Genomic DNA, 18,542 nt, shown 5'->3' with positions numbered 1-18,542 from the left:
GAAGGCGGGGGAGCGTCAGAGATGGGAGAGCGTCCGAGATGGGGGAGCGCCTGAACAGTGCAGTGCGCATGCCCAGGAATGCCAGCCCCGCACTGTGCATAATGAATAACACAGTGCGGGGCGGGGATTCAGTAACAGGGCGGCCGCACTGCCCGCACAGGTGCAGTCAGGCACCCGGCATCTGAGATGTGACTGACAAAGAACACTGCGCAGGCCCCAGGCAGGCACGCACAGCGCAGGCGCCGGATTTAAGAAGCAACAACGCGAAGGGGGCGGGTACCATCGGCCCTGAAGAGAAGAGTGACGGCAGTTGGGGGATTCATACAGGACGCTTCGGACCGCCTCCTGGTACAATATCTGGTATGTGTGGCCAATTTTTAAAACGCTTTATTGAGGTAATAAATGAATCAAAAACTAAAAGAGCCACCTTGTTAGACTGCAGCATTACTGCTGCACAAGGTGGCTCTTTTAGTTTATAACGGCTGGAGGGGGGTGACAGTGGCCCTTTAAACTGACTTCACCCTGGTGTTGTCTCCTATCTTCTTGCTCCCTGCAGTCTGAGGATTAACATCACTCCACAGGACCACCTGTGCATCTTCATAGTGTCTTCTATATTCCTGCATTGTGCAGCCTCATGTCCAAATCCCACTGTGCATGCCAGGCAGAACATAGGCCAAAAGCATACTATGGCCTACCGTAGTCTAGCCAAAGATGAAGCAGGGAGCTGATTGTCTCTCTGCTCGACTATAGATGGTATCTGGGAAAGTTGGCAATCGTGAGGTTTCCTTGGTGCCTCCTTTCCCTCACAGCTATCTGCAGCCTTTCCTGGGTGACTCTTTGGTAGAAACTTGGTTCAGCTGCTTCATAGATAAGAAGGTGAGATACAGACTGTGGCTTCTTGTAATAATGGGTGTTGGGTAGGCTGGCCATAGAGAAGGCCCAGGGTAAAGATCACCATGCACATGTTGATCTCTCATGGCACTTCAGGGACCTGTCAGTCATACAGTTATTACATGTTTAGTGGATAGCTGATAATTTGTTTTTTTTTAACACAAAAATAAAACTACATATAAAATTATTGCATATAAAACAAACTGTAAAATTTACACACAGATGGCACAAAAAGTAGTGAGGAAGCAAGTTTATTGTGTTCTCACAATGAAAAGACAGCGACCCAGCAATGCGGAAAGCAGAAAGATCACCTGCAAAAAGATGTCAAAGTAGCATCTCCAGTCGTGTCTAGTACCAGCAGAAATGCACAGAACTATACAGTAGGGCACAGGATGGTATAGAACCAAAAGAAAATTGCTAGGAATAGTTAAGTAACATAAGACATTTCTCAGATAGAAGGAGCCCAACTACTTAGCATCTTGGTTAGCTAATAGTAAAACAGATACAGAATTCCTCCAGAATAATTTACATGTGTCCCTCACTTAGCCCAATTCATGCGTCTACATGAATTAATTCAATTGTCTACATGTTTCCCCCTCTACAGTCTGGGGTCATCAGGAGACATTGGTCGAAAAAATAATCATAATCATTCCATAAGTAGTGATGATGTATAATGGTGCATGGATGGTGGAATATATGATGTCTGCTGAATGACCATCCGGTCTACAGCTACACTGTCTCTTGTGTATGGCCAGCTATAGAGAAGTGCTCCCCTACTTCCCTGATTGAACATGCTGGAGGGACCCATATTTCCTATGTGTCTTTGGCACCAGAACACCTATTCCTGCCTCCAAATAATCCCTCACATTATAATCTCCCATGTACAATATGGCTAGGGTCTAGACTAGATAGGCAGGTGAGTTCAACTTCTCAGGATGCCCGGCTGACTGATGAGTAATCAAAAAAATCATCAAAAACTGGAAAAAGCAAACACTACTTAGTGTCTTGGTTACCTACCGTATATACTCGAGTATAAGACGAGATTCTCAGCCCATTTTTTTTGGCTGAAAGTGCCCCTCTCGGCTTATACTCGAGTCATTGTCCCAGGGGTCGGCGGGGGAGGGGGAGTGGCATCTGTCAAATCATACTTACCTGCTCCCGGCGCGTCTCTGCACGTTCCTGCTTCTCCGGCGCCCGCAGCTTCTTCCTGTGTTCAGCGGTCACGTGGTACCACTCATTAAAACCCTGCTGTTCTGTTCCCATGTACTATACACTTGTATTGCTCCTGGGTCACTATGACCCGGTTTATTAAATCTTGATACTCGAACTCAATTATTTTTATACCTGTTGCATACTAGATTGTATGGGAACATGTTTGGAAATGAAAAAAAGAAAAATGAAATTGAAATCTTTATTTTTTTTTTTATTCAAAAAAACCTTAGTAATAAGCAAAACGAAAAATAGCAAACTACACATATGTGGTAAAAAAAAAAAAACTAAAACAAGCAAATCAAACATTTGGTGAAAAAAATTAAAGATAATAAACACTTCAACTTGAACATATTTACATGGTAATATAAATTTATGTATTCTTGCATGAAGAACAATAAACATGGGCTTTGCATAAGAATTTTTTGCATCCAGAACATGTAATACTTGATTTATTTTCACAAGAATAAGGGCAATAGCTGCACCTTTTTCTTTTTATTCTGGAGGCACCGCTGGTAGAGGCCAGGGGGGTAGAAGTGCTTGTGGAGGCCATGGTTTCACTTTCCTGAGCATGTTGCTGGATGCTCTGTACAAGGCCTGCTGCTCCATTCTGAAAACAAGGAGATGAGCCAGGAAGACAGACTTACTTAGCCAAAAAAATCATTTGCTGGCCTTTAGAGCTCAGCTTTACAAAATAAGGCCCTCTTACACAGCGCGTTCTGCGCAGTCCGTTCTGCGCAGAATATACACGTGTAGTGCACACCTAGTGATCTCTCTGGATGCGCTCTACATTTTAGTATAGACTGTGCACCAAAAATAATCAATATAAAGCCATATTTATGGTGCGCAGATCTCAATGCATACACCCGGCAGAGCGCGTGTACGACCCCATTGAAATAATTTAGGAAATAAATAAATTGATATACAATAGTAGATGCAATAAATAGATCCAACTGAGGTTATAACTCCTTTATTTCACTGAAAATATGGCCTCACAGCTGTAAAAAATGATGCCGGGTCACTATGACCCGAACACGACAAGTGTACAAATCGACGTGTAGCAAAAAGTAAATGCATAAAAAAAAAAAAAAATACTCATAGATAAGTCCCCCCAAATGAGGAAAAGTCAAGTAACCTTAAGTTTTAGAAACATATAGAAAAATATCTACAGGGCCTCAAAAATTCTCTACGGGTCACTATGACCCGAACATAACAGCAAGGAGTATTGAATATGGATGCATATTCATTACTTTAATGAGCGGTACGATGTGACCGCTGAACACAGGAAGAAGCTGCGGGCACCAAAGATCACCTGTCAGTGAGAAGCTGCCAGGGACCTCGCCGGGAGCAGGTAAGTATAATGGGGGACTGGAGGGTGAGTATTGTGCGATATTCACCTGTCCGCGTTCCACCGCTGGGCGCCGCTGGAGACCTTGGTAGAGTGAAGAATCATCATTCCATATGTAGCGATGACGTACAATGGTGCATGGATGGTTGGATACATGATGTCTGCTGAATGACCGTCCGTTCTACAGCTACAGTGTGTCCTGTGTATGGTCAGTTATAGGGAAGTGCTCCGCCACTTCCCTGATTGAACACGCTGCAGGGGCGACATTTGTCCTATTTGTCTTTGGCACCAGAACACTTAGTCCTGCCCCCAAACAATCTCTCACATTATAATCATCCATGTACAATATGGCTACTTTTAACTTTTCAGGAAAGTTTTACACCAGTGCAGTGAGAGCAGAACACACCATCATATCGGCTTTTCCACAGGGACTAGATAGTCAGGAGAGAACCCAGGATGCCCGGCCGACTGGTGAGTAATCAAAAAATCATGAAAAACTTGAAAAAGCAAACACTACTTTCTGTCTTAGTTAATATTTAAAAAGATACAGAAAACTTCCAGAATAGATAACCTGTATCCCTCACTTATCCCAATCCATATGTCCTGCACCTACATGTTTCCCCTTCCACAGTCTGGGGTCATCAGGAGACATTGGTGAAGGATCATCATTCCATATTTAGCGATGTACAATGGTGCATGGATGGCGGGATACATGATGTCTGCTGAATGACCGTCCTGTCTTCTGTACAGTGTCTCTTGTGTACGGCCAGCTATAGGGAAGTGCTCCGCCACATCCCTGATTGAACATGCTGGAGAGGGGTCATTTAGGCACCATAACACCTTGCCCTGCCCCAAATAATCTCTCACATTATAATCCCCCATAAACAAATTGGCTGCTTTTAACTTTTTAATTAAAGTGAGTCCAAGGTATTAATGGACCCTGCTGTCCACAGCATCAGGCTCTCCTCCAAGTCCATCATTTTTTTCACAGCTTTCTGAAAGGGGAAAAGCAGATTTTATAATATGTATACATGAAATCAGAAATAAATTACTCTATTTCGTTTAGTTGTATCATCGTCATTATTATTATTATTATTATTATTATTATTATCCTTTGTTGTAACTTAAGAGAAGATGACATTGATAAGGAAAAACCATTGGAATATAGATGTATAGGAATGTGTAACCCATTGCAGGGCAGCGGAGAGGTCGCCCATGCTCCACCAGCACTCGTGTCTTCCTGTATAAACTCTCTGCCTAACAAGCTCTTTATTGCATTTGACATCTAAGCAGATCTTAAGAAAAGGTATTTCTAAATTCTGTTTCTCTTATGCAAATCAGGCTGCAGATTGTAGACTGGAATCAGAGGGGAGAGGAATCTTAGGCCAGTTTGGTCCTTTATACTTGGCTTTTACACAAATCCCATCTATAAACCAGAATACTTACCATAGACTTGTCTGATTTCAGGCCCTTGTGTCTGACGTGCAGCTGAAGCTGCCGACCTCTTGGTTTCTACAATGTAACAGTGAGAAATGATAAGAACATATGACGCCCGGTGCACCGCCATGTTTTCTGCACTATCGGGGGTATTAGCAGGAAGCTGCTACTTATACAACTCACTGATAATGTGATGAAATATGGCATCTGGGTTGGGGGAGAATATGGGGGAGCAGAATGTCCTTATCGGGGAGATGCTGGATACTCACTTTTTTCTGATGTTTTACAGCAGACCAAGGAGAGAAATCTAATAAAAAATACAAAAACATGTTCATGAGAGCACGGTCTACTTTGAGTCCCACGAAAAATGTGACAATTGTTTGGATTTGAGTATATTGTTCCCCACTTCATCTCTGGAGTTTTATTCTTACGGAATATTGCTACAGCCCCTGGGTTTATGCTTTCACTGCAGACATTGGGTCTGACACCTGGTACCGTACATCACACCGGACCGTGTTTCTACTATTCTGTATATAAAGCCGCCCCTTATCTACAGGATGCTATGGAAAGATGTGAAGATCGTGACTGACTCTTAGAATAACTAAAGGGCCTGTTACACGGGGTGATTACAGACATTCCTGCAATTGTATTTACGTTGATAGACGCTTCTCCTTCCTCGTCCTTTTATTTTGATTCCGGCAGCTGAATAGGAAAGGGTTCTTTACAGTTAGAGCACTAAGACAGTGGAATGCCCGATCACAAGAGGTAGCAATGGCAGACACTATAGCAGCTTTTAAATAAGGGCTGGATGAATTCCTCAGTACACTTAACATTGTGGGTTATAGTTAAATTAGAGACAAAATGTACAGTGGGTACGGAAATGTTTCACTCTTTGTTTCATTGCATCCATTTGGTAAATTTAAAAAAGTTCATTTTTTTCTCATTAATGTACACTCTGCACACCATCTTGACTGAAAAAAAATAGAAATGTAGAATTTTCAGCAAATTTATTAAAAAAAAAACCTGAAATATGATATGGTCATAAGTAATCAGACCCTTTGCTCAGACTCTTATATTTAAGCCACATGCTGCCCATTTCCTTGTGATCCTCCTTTAGATGGTTCTACTCCTTTTTGGAGTCCAGCTGTTTAATTAAACTGATAGGACTTGATTTGGAAAGGCACACACCTGTCTATATAAGACCTCACAGCTCACACTGCATGTCAGACCAAATGAGAATCATGAGATCAAAGGAACTGGCCAAGGAGCTCAGAGACAGAGTTGTGTCAAGGCACAGATCTGGCCAAGGTTACAACAGAAATTCTGCAGTACTTAAGGTTCCTAAGAGCACAGTGGCCTCCATAATCCTTAAATGGATGAAGTTTGGGACCACTAGAAGTCTTCCTAGACCTGGCCATCCAGCCAAACTGAGCAAACGTGGGAGAAGAGCCTTGGTGAGAGAGGTAAAGAAGAACCCCAAGATCATATGAAAGCCCTCATAGAGTTTGCTAAACAAAAACGCATGAAGGACTCCCAGACTATGAGAAATAAGATTCTCTGGTCTGATGAGATGAACATAGAACTTTTTGGTGATAATTCTAAGTGGTACATGTGGAGAAAACCCGACACCGCTCATCGCCTGCCAATGCAATCCCAACAGTGAAACATGGTAGTTGCGGCAGTATCACGCTATGGGGGTGTTTTTCAGCTGCAGGGACAGGACGACTGGTTGCTATTGAAGGAAACATGAATGCGGCCAATTACAGAGATATCCTGTATGAAAACCTCTTCCAGAATGCTCTGGACCTCAGACTTGGCCGAAGGTTCACCTTCCAACAAGACAATGACCCTAAGCACAGAACTAAGATAACAAAGGAGTGGCTTCAGAACAACTCTGTGACCATTCTTGACAGACCCAGCCAGAGCCCAGACCTACACCTCCCTGAGCATCTCTGGAGAGAACTGAAAATGGCTGTTCACCATCCAACCTGAAGAAACTGGAGAGGATCTGCAAGGAAGAATGGCAGAGGATCCCCAAATCCAGGTGTGAAAACTTGTTGCATCATTCCCAAGAGGACTCATGGCTGTACTAGCTCAAAAGGGTGCTTCTACTCAATACTGAGCAAAGGGGCAGAATACTTATGACCATGTGATATTTCAGTTTTTCTTTTTTAATAAATTTGCAAAAATTTCTACATTTCTGTTTTTTTTCAGCCAAGATGGGATGTAAAGTGTACATTAATGAGACAAAATGAACTTTTTGAATTTACAAATGGCTGCAATGAAACAAAGAGTGAGAAATTTAAAGGAGTCTGAATACTTTCCGTACCCACTGTACAACTGGTGGAGAAAGGCTGAACTTGATGGACCTAGGTCTTTTTTCAACCTATGTAACTATGTAATGGTATGTGCACACGTTGCGGATTTGCCTGGTGAATTTTCTGTGCGGATTCTGGCATAAAACGCAGGTCAAAATCTGTACGGTTTTTTTTTGCGGATTTTGTGCATTTTTGTTGAGGATTTACTGCGGATTCTGTGCGGATTTCATGCTTTTGTACCCCTGCGGATTTCTAATATGCAATGGGTGCAGAAATGCTGCAGATCCGCACAAAGAATTGACATGCTCCTTCTTTTAATCCGCTGTGTATTCTGTGCGGGATTTTCCGCACCACTAGCACAGCAATTTTTTTCCATTGGTTTACATTATACTGTAAATCACTTGCGGATCTGCAGCGTTTCTGAGTGGAAAAAAATGCTGCGGATCCGCAGGATATCTGCAACGTGTGCACAAACCCTAAAAATTTCAGCTGCAAAGAAATAAAACCATATAAATTATAGAGTCCAGATAATCGCCAAAAACAAAACTCTCTCTCGTCCTGCAAAATTGTGTAATAAATTCTTGCCTATCAAAAGATATTTGCCTCAACATGAGATATTGCCCCTTTGACTATCAAGAAGAAAGTCATATATCAGTAATAGAGAACAATGATAAACAGCATGAACTATGCTCCCACACCTCAGTGATTGAAGGACCGAAAAATCAGGCTGATATCTGATATTTCAGTAACTGTAGCACAGAATTGAGAGGCTGGCATCTGATACCTCATTGAAGGACAGAATAGAGAGGTTGACATATGACACCTCAGTGACTGAAGGTCAGAATTTAGAGGCTGGCATCTGACACCTCATTGATGGACAGAAGAGAGAGGCTGACATCTGAGACCTTAGTGATTGAAGGGCAGAACAGAGAAGTTGACATCTAAGGCTACTTTCACACTAGCGTCGTACGACGCACTTCACAATGCGACGTTGCGACGTACCGACGCACAATCTTGCAGGATGCGTTTTTTCTACAAAACGACGCATTGCGACACAACAGAGAGGCTGACATCTGACACTTCAGTGACTGAAGGACACAACAGAGAGACTGACATCAGACACTTCAGTGACTGAAGGACACAATAGAGAGACTGACATCAGACACTTCAGTGACTGAAGGACACAACAGAGAGACTGACATTTGACACTTCAGTGACTGAAGGACATAATAAAAGGGCTGACATCTGATATGTCAGTGACTGAAGGACACAAAAGAGTGGTTGAAAGTTCCATGCATTAAGATATATATGTGCCCCATCTCCCCCTCTAGATGCCGACTACCACTCAGGGTGTCACGGCTAACATTTTGACGTCCATGTTTACTCGCTATGTGATTTGTAATACATGATAATGTGTAACAAAGATCAGCAGAAGGAGAATACGGAGCTGGAAATATGTCATTTCCTTATATTACTTACATGCTTCTCATCCATCTCCTGATCCAGCCTCTCGGTTTTCTAGTTCAGAAAGAAAAAATAGGACATTATATGATCAGTCCCCAATAATTATAACTAGTCCGTTATATCCGAACGCCCGATGTACATGTGAGGTCTCTGCTCCTTGTCTGATGTTCCCTCACTGTCTCAGCTTTAGGTTACATTCATACATACATTTTCTCTCCATTATTTTATAAGGAGTCTGTCACCCCCGAAATGCAAATTAAGCTACTTAAACATTTATACAGAGGACCCAGCCCCTGTAGAAATCATAGTAGCAATATACATTCTACTGATGTAGTTGCAGGAAATTTCTCGTTTACTCCATATGATAATGAGGATGCTTTCGTGCCCCCCTGGCTCGCTGCTCTGTTACACTCTCCGATCTGCATATCCAGCGCTGTCTCTGACCATGATTGACGGTGCGTTCTCACAGCGAGAGCTCCCTAAACTGAAATCCCTGTTCGTGTGTGTGCGCACTGACACTGGAGGAGCCCAGCGGCGCTCACTGGGCAGAGCGGGCACACACTCAGTGTGTATGCGGGCACACTCTGATCTCCAGCTCCTCTCTGAAGCTGCTCGCTACACTCTCTAGTCCCCTATATACTTGTTTCAGCACCTGAATTTGCATTTTGCGGGTGACAGACTCCCTTTAAGGAGGACATGGCCCCCACTTCCCATATCATTCTCTATGATCAGCGATAAAGATTCCTGTGCGGTAGAAGCCATCAATGATTTCCTCCCTTCTATCAGGACAGGTGTGACATCCTGGGACAATGACGGGAGGGCAGGGCTGTCTCACTGACTCCAGGACTTGGGTCTGTCATGGAGTCGGGGTCTTTCCACTTACACAATCTCCTCCTCACTCAAATTCTGCTCTTTCTCATTTTCTCGCTGTTCTTTATTTTCTTCTCTATTAGAAATAATAACATCATATAACAATTATATCAATGTTTCTCCTGACAGTAAATTCATCCATGATCAGGTCTTCTGTGATGATTTACACTGAGATTACTATGGACATAATGTTAGTCATTAGAAATAATGCATATGGCGGAGTTGTGTGTCCTAGGCCACTTTCACACATTTGACATTCATGATCCCTGTGTGGACTGCGATGTGCAGACTGACTGAGGGTCTCCTGACCTAAACTCAAGAGCCTTATAGCCTTATATGATGCCCTCAAGTTTGGGTGAGGAAACCCGTGTCTGGTCTGGGCCTTGTGGTCTGTAAACCGACTGAGAAACCCAGACGTCTGAATTCAGATTTATAGGGGAAATTATTGGTGTAATATGGCAGCATATCGAGCATGCTTCTGTAGGCCTCTATGTAACAGAGAAGGTGTATAGCGGGAAAGTCTGGCCCCATATACTTCGATAGATCATAACCAGTTCTCACATATTACATCATATGGAGTTGTGTACATGAGGCCTCAGTCATAGAATGTTCTGTGGTTGAGGTGACTCTTAGGACAATAGAGTTTCAGAGTCCCCTCCCATGGGTCATATCTCATCTCTATACAATGCTGTCAGTTTAGACCACTGCTCCATATCTGCTCTGATAACTAGTGAAACGCTCTCCAACCCCATATCCATGTCCCCACATACTCCTTATGGAAATCTGTACGACAAAAAAGTCCATATAATCCTTGCATTATAGCTCCACTTACATGGCATCTCCAGCCTCCTCCTCAAGTTATATAGATATTCCTCCTGGTATTAAGTTCATCCATGATCAGATCTTTATTGTGATCACTAGTGGGCAGATCTGATGTAAAACTGTCACTAATAACCTCATTGTGATTAATATGGACACAGACGGCTTGTAATGGCGGAATCCTATCTATATCCTCAGAACTATTGTGTTCCTCTAAGGACTGGATTATCCATTGGGCTCAGTCTGTTCCTGTAGGCGGTGTGGTAGAAGAGGCCGCTCCTCAGAGGACAGGACATAGATTATAAATCACATTATATTGCATTCTCACTGGTTTACAGTCATGTTCTTAGTCTTTCCCTGAGATTGTAAGGATTGTCTTCAGGACTAGATCTATATTCTTCTCTTGATTGTAACAAGACAAAACTCAGAATGATCCCTGGAATGTTCTGTGGAGTGTTCTGTGGAGTGTTCTGTGGAGTGTAGTAATGAGCGAGTGTACTCATTGCTGGGGTTTTCCTGAGCACGCTCGGGTGGTCTCCGAGTATTTGTAACTTCGGAGATTTAGTTTTTGTTGATTCAGCTGCTTGATTTACAGCTACTAGCCAGCCTGAGTACATGTGGGGGTTGCCTGGTTGCTAAGGAATCCCCACATGTAATCAAGCTGTCTATGTAATCTCCGAACACTAACAAATGCTCGGAGACCACCCGAGCGTGCTCTGGAAAACCCGAGCAACGAGTATATTTGCTCATCCCTAGTGGAGTGATCTGTGGAATGTTCTGCGGAATCTTCTGTGATCGTGGAATAGGCTTCTCCTTTCCATTCTCTATACTTACAATACAGTGTCAGGTGTCCATTCCAAGATGTTTTTGCTATAAAAGAAGAAAAAACTCCAGTTACAATGATTGATTCAAAAACGTGTAGAATATTTAATCTATAACATTATAACAAGTGTCACCGGGAATATTCTTACTGTTCCTTATTATAAAAGATTATATTGTAAGACTAAAGGGATATCGGGGATTCTTGATAAGCGCTGGCTCGGCATGTTGTAATGACTAGTAAAATAACCAATATCCCAATATTTATGACCCCTTGTAATTCCCCTCCAAAACAGGTAAATTTCAGTGTGTGGCATTGGTGTAGTGTTGGTTGCCTGTGACCTGGGCAAAGCAGTATTTTGTGACCCATAACCCATGACTTGCTAACACTCCTTAGACCAGTACTGAACTTCTTGTTACCCAAACACGTGAGTTGTATTTTCAGCCAAAAAATAAAATAAAATTCTACTTTTTCCTTGGATTGTTCTGAGGAAAATTCTGTTCAATGTTCTGGGGATTGTTCATTGGAATATTCTATGTAATATTCTGTGGACTGTTCTGTGGACTGTTCTGTGGACTGCTCTGTGGACTGTTCTATGTAATGTTCTGTGGAATGTTCTGTGGATTGTTCTGTGGAATATTCTGTGGACTATTCTGTGGACTGCTTTGTGGACTATTCTGTGGACTGCTCTGTGGACTGTTCTATGTAATGTTCTGTGTAATATTCTATGTAATATTCTGTGGAATATTCTGTGGACTGCTCTGTGGACTGTTCTATGTAATGTTCTGTATAATGTTCTATGTAATGTTCTGTGGAATATTCTGTGGACTGCTCTGTGGACTGTTCTATGTAATGTTCTGTGTAATGTTCTATGTAATGTTCTGTGGAATATTCCGTGGACTGCTCTGTGGACTGTTCTATGTACTGTTCTGTGTAATGTTCTATGTAATGTTCTGTGGATTGTTCTGTGGACTGCTCTGTGGACTGTTCTATGTAATGTTCTGTATAATGTTCTATGTAATGTTCTGTGGAATATTCTGTGGACTGCTCTGTGGACTGTTCTATGTAATGTTCTGTGTAATGTTCTATGTAATGTTCTGTGGAATATTCCGTGGACTGCTCTGTGGACTGTTCTATGTACTGTTCTGTGTAATGTTCTATGTAATGTTCTGTGGATTGTTCTGTGGACTGCTCTGTGGACTGTTCTATGTAATGTTCTGTATAATGTTCTATGTAATGTTGTGTGGAATATTCTGTGGACTGCTCTGTGAACTGTTCTATGTAATGTTCTGTGGAATGTTCTATGTAATGTTCTGTGGACTGTTCTGTGGACTGCTCTGTGGACTGTTCTATGTAATGTTCTGTGGAATGTTCTGTGGATTGTTCTGTGGAATATTCTGTGGACTATTCTGTGGACTGTTCTGTGTAATGTTCTATGTAATGTTCTGTGGAATATTCTGTGGACTGCTCTGTGGACTGTTCTGTGTAATGTTCTGTGTAATGTTCTATGTAATGTTCTGTGGAATATTCTGTGGACTGCTCTGTGGACTGTTCTATGTAATGTGGATTGTTCTGTGGTTGTGGAATAGGCATCTGCTTTCCATTGTCTATACTTACTACAAGGTGTCCAGTTTTGTGCAATCTGAGATGTTCGCACTATAAAAGAAGAAAAACACCAGTAGAAATGTCTAGAATATCTCATCTATAACATGTGTCACCGGGAATATTCTCACAAGCACATTTATTATATTTTGAGTTTAAAAAAAAACCCATATCATAATACTTTGCTCTTTGACCTTCTGTTTTTTGTGTTTTGAGATTTTAAATAAAAATATTTTTATAAATTATTACAATTTTCAAGCTTTTATTTTTTATCCTACTTTTTGTGTAACTAATTTATCACGTTGACCCTAAACTGAGCCATAACCCTGTAGAGGAGGAGGCTGCTTCTCAGAGGACTGCACAGGTATTATATATCACATGTATTACATTCTCATTGGTTTACAGTCATGTTTTTAGGTTTCTCAGATGGTAAAAATGTGTTCAGGACTAGAACTAAATTCTTCTCTGTATAGTAACAACACAAAGGTTCTGAATGTTTTGTGGAATATTCTGTGGAAGGTTCTGTAGAATGATCTGTAATATATTCTGTGGATTGTTCTGTGGAATGATCTGTGTAATCTGTGGAATGTTCTGTGTAATATTCTGTGGAATGATCTGTGGAATATTCTGTGGAATGTTCTGTAGAATGATCTGTGGAATGATCTGTGGAATGTTCTGTGTAATATTCTGTGGAGTGATCTGTGGAAGGTTCTGTAGAATGATCCGTGGAAGGATCTGTGGAATGATCTGTGTAATTTTCTGTGGAATGTTCTGTGTAATATTCAGTGGAATGTTCTGTAGAATGATCTGTGGAATATTCTGTGTAATTATCTGTGGAATATTCTGTGGAAGGTTCTGTAGATTGATCTGTGGAATAATCTGTGGAGTGATCTGTGGAAGGTTCTGTAGATTGATCTGTAGCATGATCTGTGGAATGATCTGTGGAATATTCTGTGGAATGTTCTGTAGATTGATCTGTGGAATGATCTATGGAAGGTTCTGTAGATTGATCTGTGGAATAATCTGTGGAGTGATCTGTGGAATGATCTGTGGAAGGTTCTGTAGATTGATCTGTGGAATGTTCTGTAGAATGATCTGTGGAATGATCTGTGGAATATTCTGTAGAATGATCTGTGGAATGTTCTGTAGAATGATCTGTGTAATCTGTGGAATGTTCTGTGGAATGTTCTGTGGAATGATCTGTGGAATATTCTGTGCAATGATCTTTGGGATGATCTGTGGAATATTCTGTGGAATGATCTGTAGAATGATCTGTGGAATGATCTGTGGATTGTTCTGTGGAATGTTCTGTAGAATGATCTGTGGAATAATCTGTGGAATAATCTGTGGAATGATCTGTGGAAGGTTCTGTAGATTGATCTGTGGAATTATCTGTGGAACATTATGTGGAATGTTCTGTAGAATGATCTGTGGAATATTCTGTGGAATGTTCTGTAGAATGATCTGTAGAATGTTCTGTGGAATATTCTGTGGAATGATCTGTGGAATATTCTGTGGAATGTTCTGTAGAATGATCTGTGGAATGTTCCGTGGTTGTAGAGGAGGCACATTCTATTTACTTACAATAAGGTGTCCAGTGTTGCAGAGTCCATCAAGTTTGGTCTATATGAGAAAATAAATCTCTAGTCAGAAAAGTCTACAACGTATCAGGGCCGATTCATCAAACTGTTTCTGGTGTAAAACAATTTAAAAAGTTATAAAATTTACAGGCAACTCGAAGTTGCATAAAAATGTTGGGGATTTTCGGGAGTTTTCACTCCAGGACATAAAAGTGAAAACATAAAAGTAGCTTTTCGTAGTGAATGAAGAGAGAATAGTGCAGTGCACAAGATTCAATACTGTCTTCAGTCAGTAGCTGCTCACATGTTGTCATCTCTTTTGCTGCTTATGCAGAGCGCAGCAGTCAGGATGGATTTGCATGGGCAGAGACCAAGGTGTTAAAACTCCAAGTATTATGAAATGAGCTTTGTCACCTCGATGGCTGCCTATACAATGTGTAGCAGTTGATGACAAACTTATCTTGACTGCTGCGCTCTGCATAGGCAGGAACTCATTGCATTACTGGAAGAGGAAGTGGCGCTTGATGATGCTGCTCGTTTGACATTGAGAAAATGGAAAATTTGTGCTCCAATGACTTTGATGCTCAGGGCAACAGCTCCTGTAGTCCTCTCATGCCACCCCACTGGCATGCGTCATGGCTGGCACCACAAGGTGTAATCTCTGCAGCCGGCTACATGTGAGGCCATGCCGTATATCCTCATTACCTGTATAACCACATGTACATATAATATACACTATATATTCTCCATACAATCATGTTATTATATCTCTCTACATACATTATGGCTCCATCTTGCTCTTCTTGTTGTTTTTCTTCACTATAAGAAATAATGTGAACATATAGATATAGAACACGGCACATATGGAATTATATCGATATATCTACCTCCTATTAAAACCACTTAGTGACACCACTATATATTGTCACTGACCTGAGATATAATGTCCTCCCCGGGCGGGTAAAGACGCAGTAGCGCTCAGCTGTCACTATAGCTGCCAACCTGCTGCATCAGCCACTATCAGTGTTGGCACCGGCTATGGCCGTGTAAGGGGTCAATACGGACAACAGCATCTAGATGGTTAACAGAGTGTGGGGGCTTCTGCTTTAACCCAATCACCACCCGGAGATCATGTTTATGTGGTCCTGATGGTTGCCATGGCAATTTACGACAAAATAACGGCTTAAGGGTCTGCCGGCTATAAGGCCATGTGCACACGTTCAGGATTTTTCGCATTTTTTTCGTGTTTTTTTCGCTATAAAAACGTGATGAAAACGCGAAAAAAACGCTAACCTATGCCTCCTATTATTTACAGGGTATTCCGCATTTTTTGTGCAAATGTTGCATTTTTTTCCGCAAAAAAATCGCATCGCGGAAAAAAAAGCAACATGTTCATTAAATTTGCGGAATTGCGGGGATTCCGCACACCTAGGAGTGCATTGATCTGCTTACTTCCCGCACGGGGCTGTGCACACCATGCGGGAAGTAAGCAGATTATGTGTGGTTGGTACCCAGGGTGGAGGAGAGGAGACGCTCCTCCACAGACTGGGCACCATATACCGTATATACTCGAGTATAAGCCGAGATTTTCAGCCCAAATTTTTGGGCTGAAAGTGCCCCCTCGGCTTATACTCGAGTCACGGTCGGCGGTGGGGTCGGCGGGTGAGGGGGAGAGGGCGCTGAGGCATACTTACCTAGTCCCGGCGATCCTGACGCTCCCCCTGCCCGTCCCACTGTCTCCGGGTGCCGCAGCCTCTTCCCCTGAGCGGCTCATTAGAGAAATGAATAGGCGGCTCCACCTCCCATAGGGGCGGAGCCGCCTATTCATTTCTCTAATCATCGGTGCCGGTGACCGCTGACAGAGGAAGAGGCTGCGGCACCGAAGACCAGCTGTCCGGGGGAAGGAGCCAGGGACGCCGGGAGCAGGTAAGTATCGCATATTCACCGGTCCTCTTTCCACACGCCAGGCGCTGTCTCCATCTTCCCGGCGTCTCTCTCTCTCCACACTGACTGTGCAGGTCAGAGGGCGCGATGACGCATATAGTGTGCGCGCCGCCCTCTGCCTGATCAGTCAGTGCAGAGAGACGCCGGGAAGATGGCGCCGAGGAGCTGCAAGCAAGAGAGGTGAGTATGTGTTTTATTATTTTTATTGCAGCAGCAGCAGCACAGCTATGGGGCAATAATGGACGGTGCAGAGCACTATATGGCAGAGCTATGGGGCAATAATGGTGCAGAGCACTATATGGCACAGCTATGGGGCAATAATGGTGCAGAGCACTGTATGGCACAGCTATGGGGCAATAATGGTGCAGAGCACTATATGGCACAGCTATGGGGCAATAATGGTGCAGAGCACTATATGGCACAGCTATGGGGCAATAATGGTGCAGAGCACTATATGGCACAGCTATGGGGCAATGGTGCAGAGCACTGTATGGCACAGCTATGGGGCAATAATGGTGCAGAGCACTGTATGGCACAGCTATGGGGCAATAATGGTGCAGAGCACTATATGGCACAGCTATGGGGCAATAATGGTGCAGAGCACTATATGGCACAGCTATGGGGCAATAATGGTGCAGAGCACTGTATGGCACAGCTATGGGGCAATGGTGCAGAGCACTATATGGCACAGCTATGGGGCAATAATGGTGCAGAGCACTGTATGGCACAGCTATGGGGCAATAATGGTGCAGAGCACTGTATGGCACAGCTTTGGGGCAATAATGGTGCAGAGCACTATATGGCACAGCTATGGGGCAATAATGGTGCAGAGCACTATATGACACAGCTATGGGGCAATAATGGTGCAGAGCACTGTATGGCACAGCTATGGGGCAATAATGGTGCAGAGCACTATATGGCACAGCTATGGGGCAATAATGGTGCAGAGCACTGTATGGCACAGCTATGGGGCAATAATGGTGCAGAGCACTATATGGCACAGCCATGGGGCAATAATGAATGGTGCAGAGCACTATATGGCACAGCTATGGGGCAATAATGGTGCAGAGCACTATATGGCACAGCTATGGGACAATAATGGTGCAGAGCACTATATGGCACAGCTATGGGACAATAATGGTGCAGAGCACTATATGGCACAGCTATGGGGCAATAATGGTGCAGAGCACTATATGGCACAGCTATGGGGCAATTATGAACGGTGCAGAGCACTATATGGCACAGCTATGGGGCCATAATGAACGGTATGGAGCATCTATTTTTATTTTTGAAATTCACCGGTAGCTGCTGTATTTTCCACCCTAGGCTTATACTCGAGTCAATAAGTTTTCCCAGTTTTTTGTGGCAAAATTAGGGGGTCGGCTTATACTCGGGTCGGCTTATACTCGAGTATATACGGTAATTGGTAAAAAAAAAAGAATTAAAATAAAAAATAGTGATATACTCACCCTCTGATGGCCCCCGGAGTCTTCCCGCCTCTCCGGTGCATGCTGCCGCTTCCGTTCCTATAGATGCTCTGTGTGAAGGACCTGCGATGACGTCGCGGTCTTGTGATTGGTCGCGTGACCGCTCATGTGACCGCTCACGCGACCAATCACAAGCCGCGACGTCATCGAAGGTCCTGTACACACACACCATCTATAGGAACGGACGCCGCTGAGGAGATCGGCTGTCTGCAGGTGAGTATAACCATTTTTTTTATTTTTTTTTATTATTTTTAAACATTCTATCTTTTACTATTGATGCTGCATAGGCTGCATCTATAGTAAAAGGTTGGTCACACTTGTCAAACACTATGTTTGACAAGTGTGACCAACCTGTCAATCAGTTTTTCAAGCGATGCTACAGATCGCTTGGAAAACGTTAGCATTCTGCAAGCTAATTACGCTTGCAAAATGCTAAAAAAAACGCAAAAAAAAATTTCTTGCAGAAAATTTCCGGTTTTCTTCAGGAAATTTCTGCAAGAAATCCTGACGTTTGCACATACCCTAAGGGTCTGTGAAGATGTTAGTAACATTTAGGTGGTAAAAATGAATATTTTCATTCGTTTCATACCACTTAATAAATAAACTACCTGACAGCAATTTTCAATATGTGTAGAAAGAAAAACAAAGGCTGACAGCACTCACTATTCTGGGGCGCCCGTTCCACATCCAGGGAACCGTCCCGGATATCACCAGACCAATCAATGTATAATGAACAGCGCTCCATCCAGGTGT

The 18,542-nt window shown here is 42.8% G+C and overlaps 2 protein-coding genes across 3 annotated transcripts in view; one reads left to right on the top strand and one right to left on the bottom strand.

Annotated features, from left to right (window-relative positions):
* Positions 1 to 18,542, top strand: part of TM4SF18 (transmembrane 4 L six family member 18) — a 182,002-nt gene that overhangs the window by 40,031 nt on the left and 123,429 nt on the right. The gene's annotated exons all lie outside the window — the stretch shown is intronic.
* Positions 3,673 to 18,542, bottom strand: part of LOC143808315 (uncharacterized) — an 87,237-nt gene continuing 72,367 nt past the window's right edge. The window contains exons 18-26 of the mRNA XM_077290838.1: positions 15,139 to 15,177; positions 14,363 to 14,401; positions 12,794 to 12,832; positions 11,191 to 11,226; positions 9,551 to 9,613; positions 8,683 to 8,721; positions 5,155 to 5,192; positions 4,895 to 4,960; positions 3,673 to 4,443 (exon numbers count right to left, since the gene is read on the bottom strand). Of these exons, the coding sequence (XP_077146953.1) occupies positions 4,379 to 4,443; positions 4,895 to 4,960; positions 5,155 to 5,192; positions 8,683 to 8,721; positions 9,551 to 9,613; positions 11,191 to 11,226; positions 12,794 to 12,832; positions 14,363 to 14,401; positions 15,139 to 15,177 (424 nt within the window). The 3' untranslated portion in view covers positions 3,673 to 4,378. The remainder of the gene's footprint in view (positions 4,444 to 4,894; positions 4,961 to 5,154; positions 5,193 to 8,682; positions 8,722 to 9,550; positions 9,614 to 11,190; positions 11,227 to 12,793; positions 12,833 to 14,362; positions 14,402 to 15,138; positions 15,178 to 18,542) is intronic.

The sequence above is a fragment of the Ranitomeya variabilis genome, chromosome 2 (assembly GCF_051348905.1).
Source record: "Ranitomeya variabilis isolate aRanVar5 chromosome 2, aRanVar5.hap1, whole genome shotgun sequence".
NCBI classification, from domain to species: Eukaryota; Metazoa; Chordata; class Amphibia; order Anura; family Dendrobatidae; genus Ranitomeya; species Ranitomeya variabilis.
This window is presented reverse-complemented; position numbering and strand designations above follow the sequence as displayed.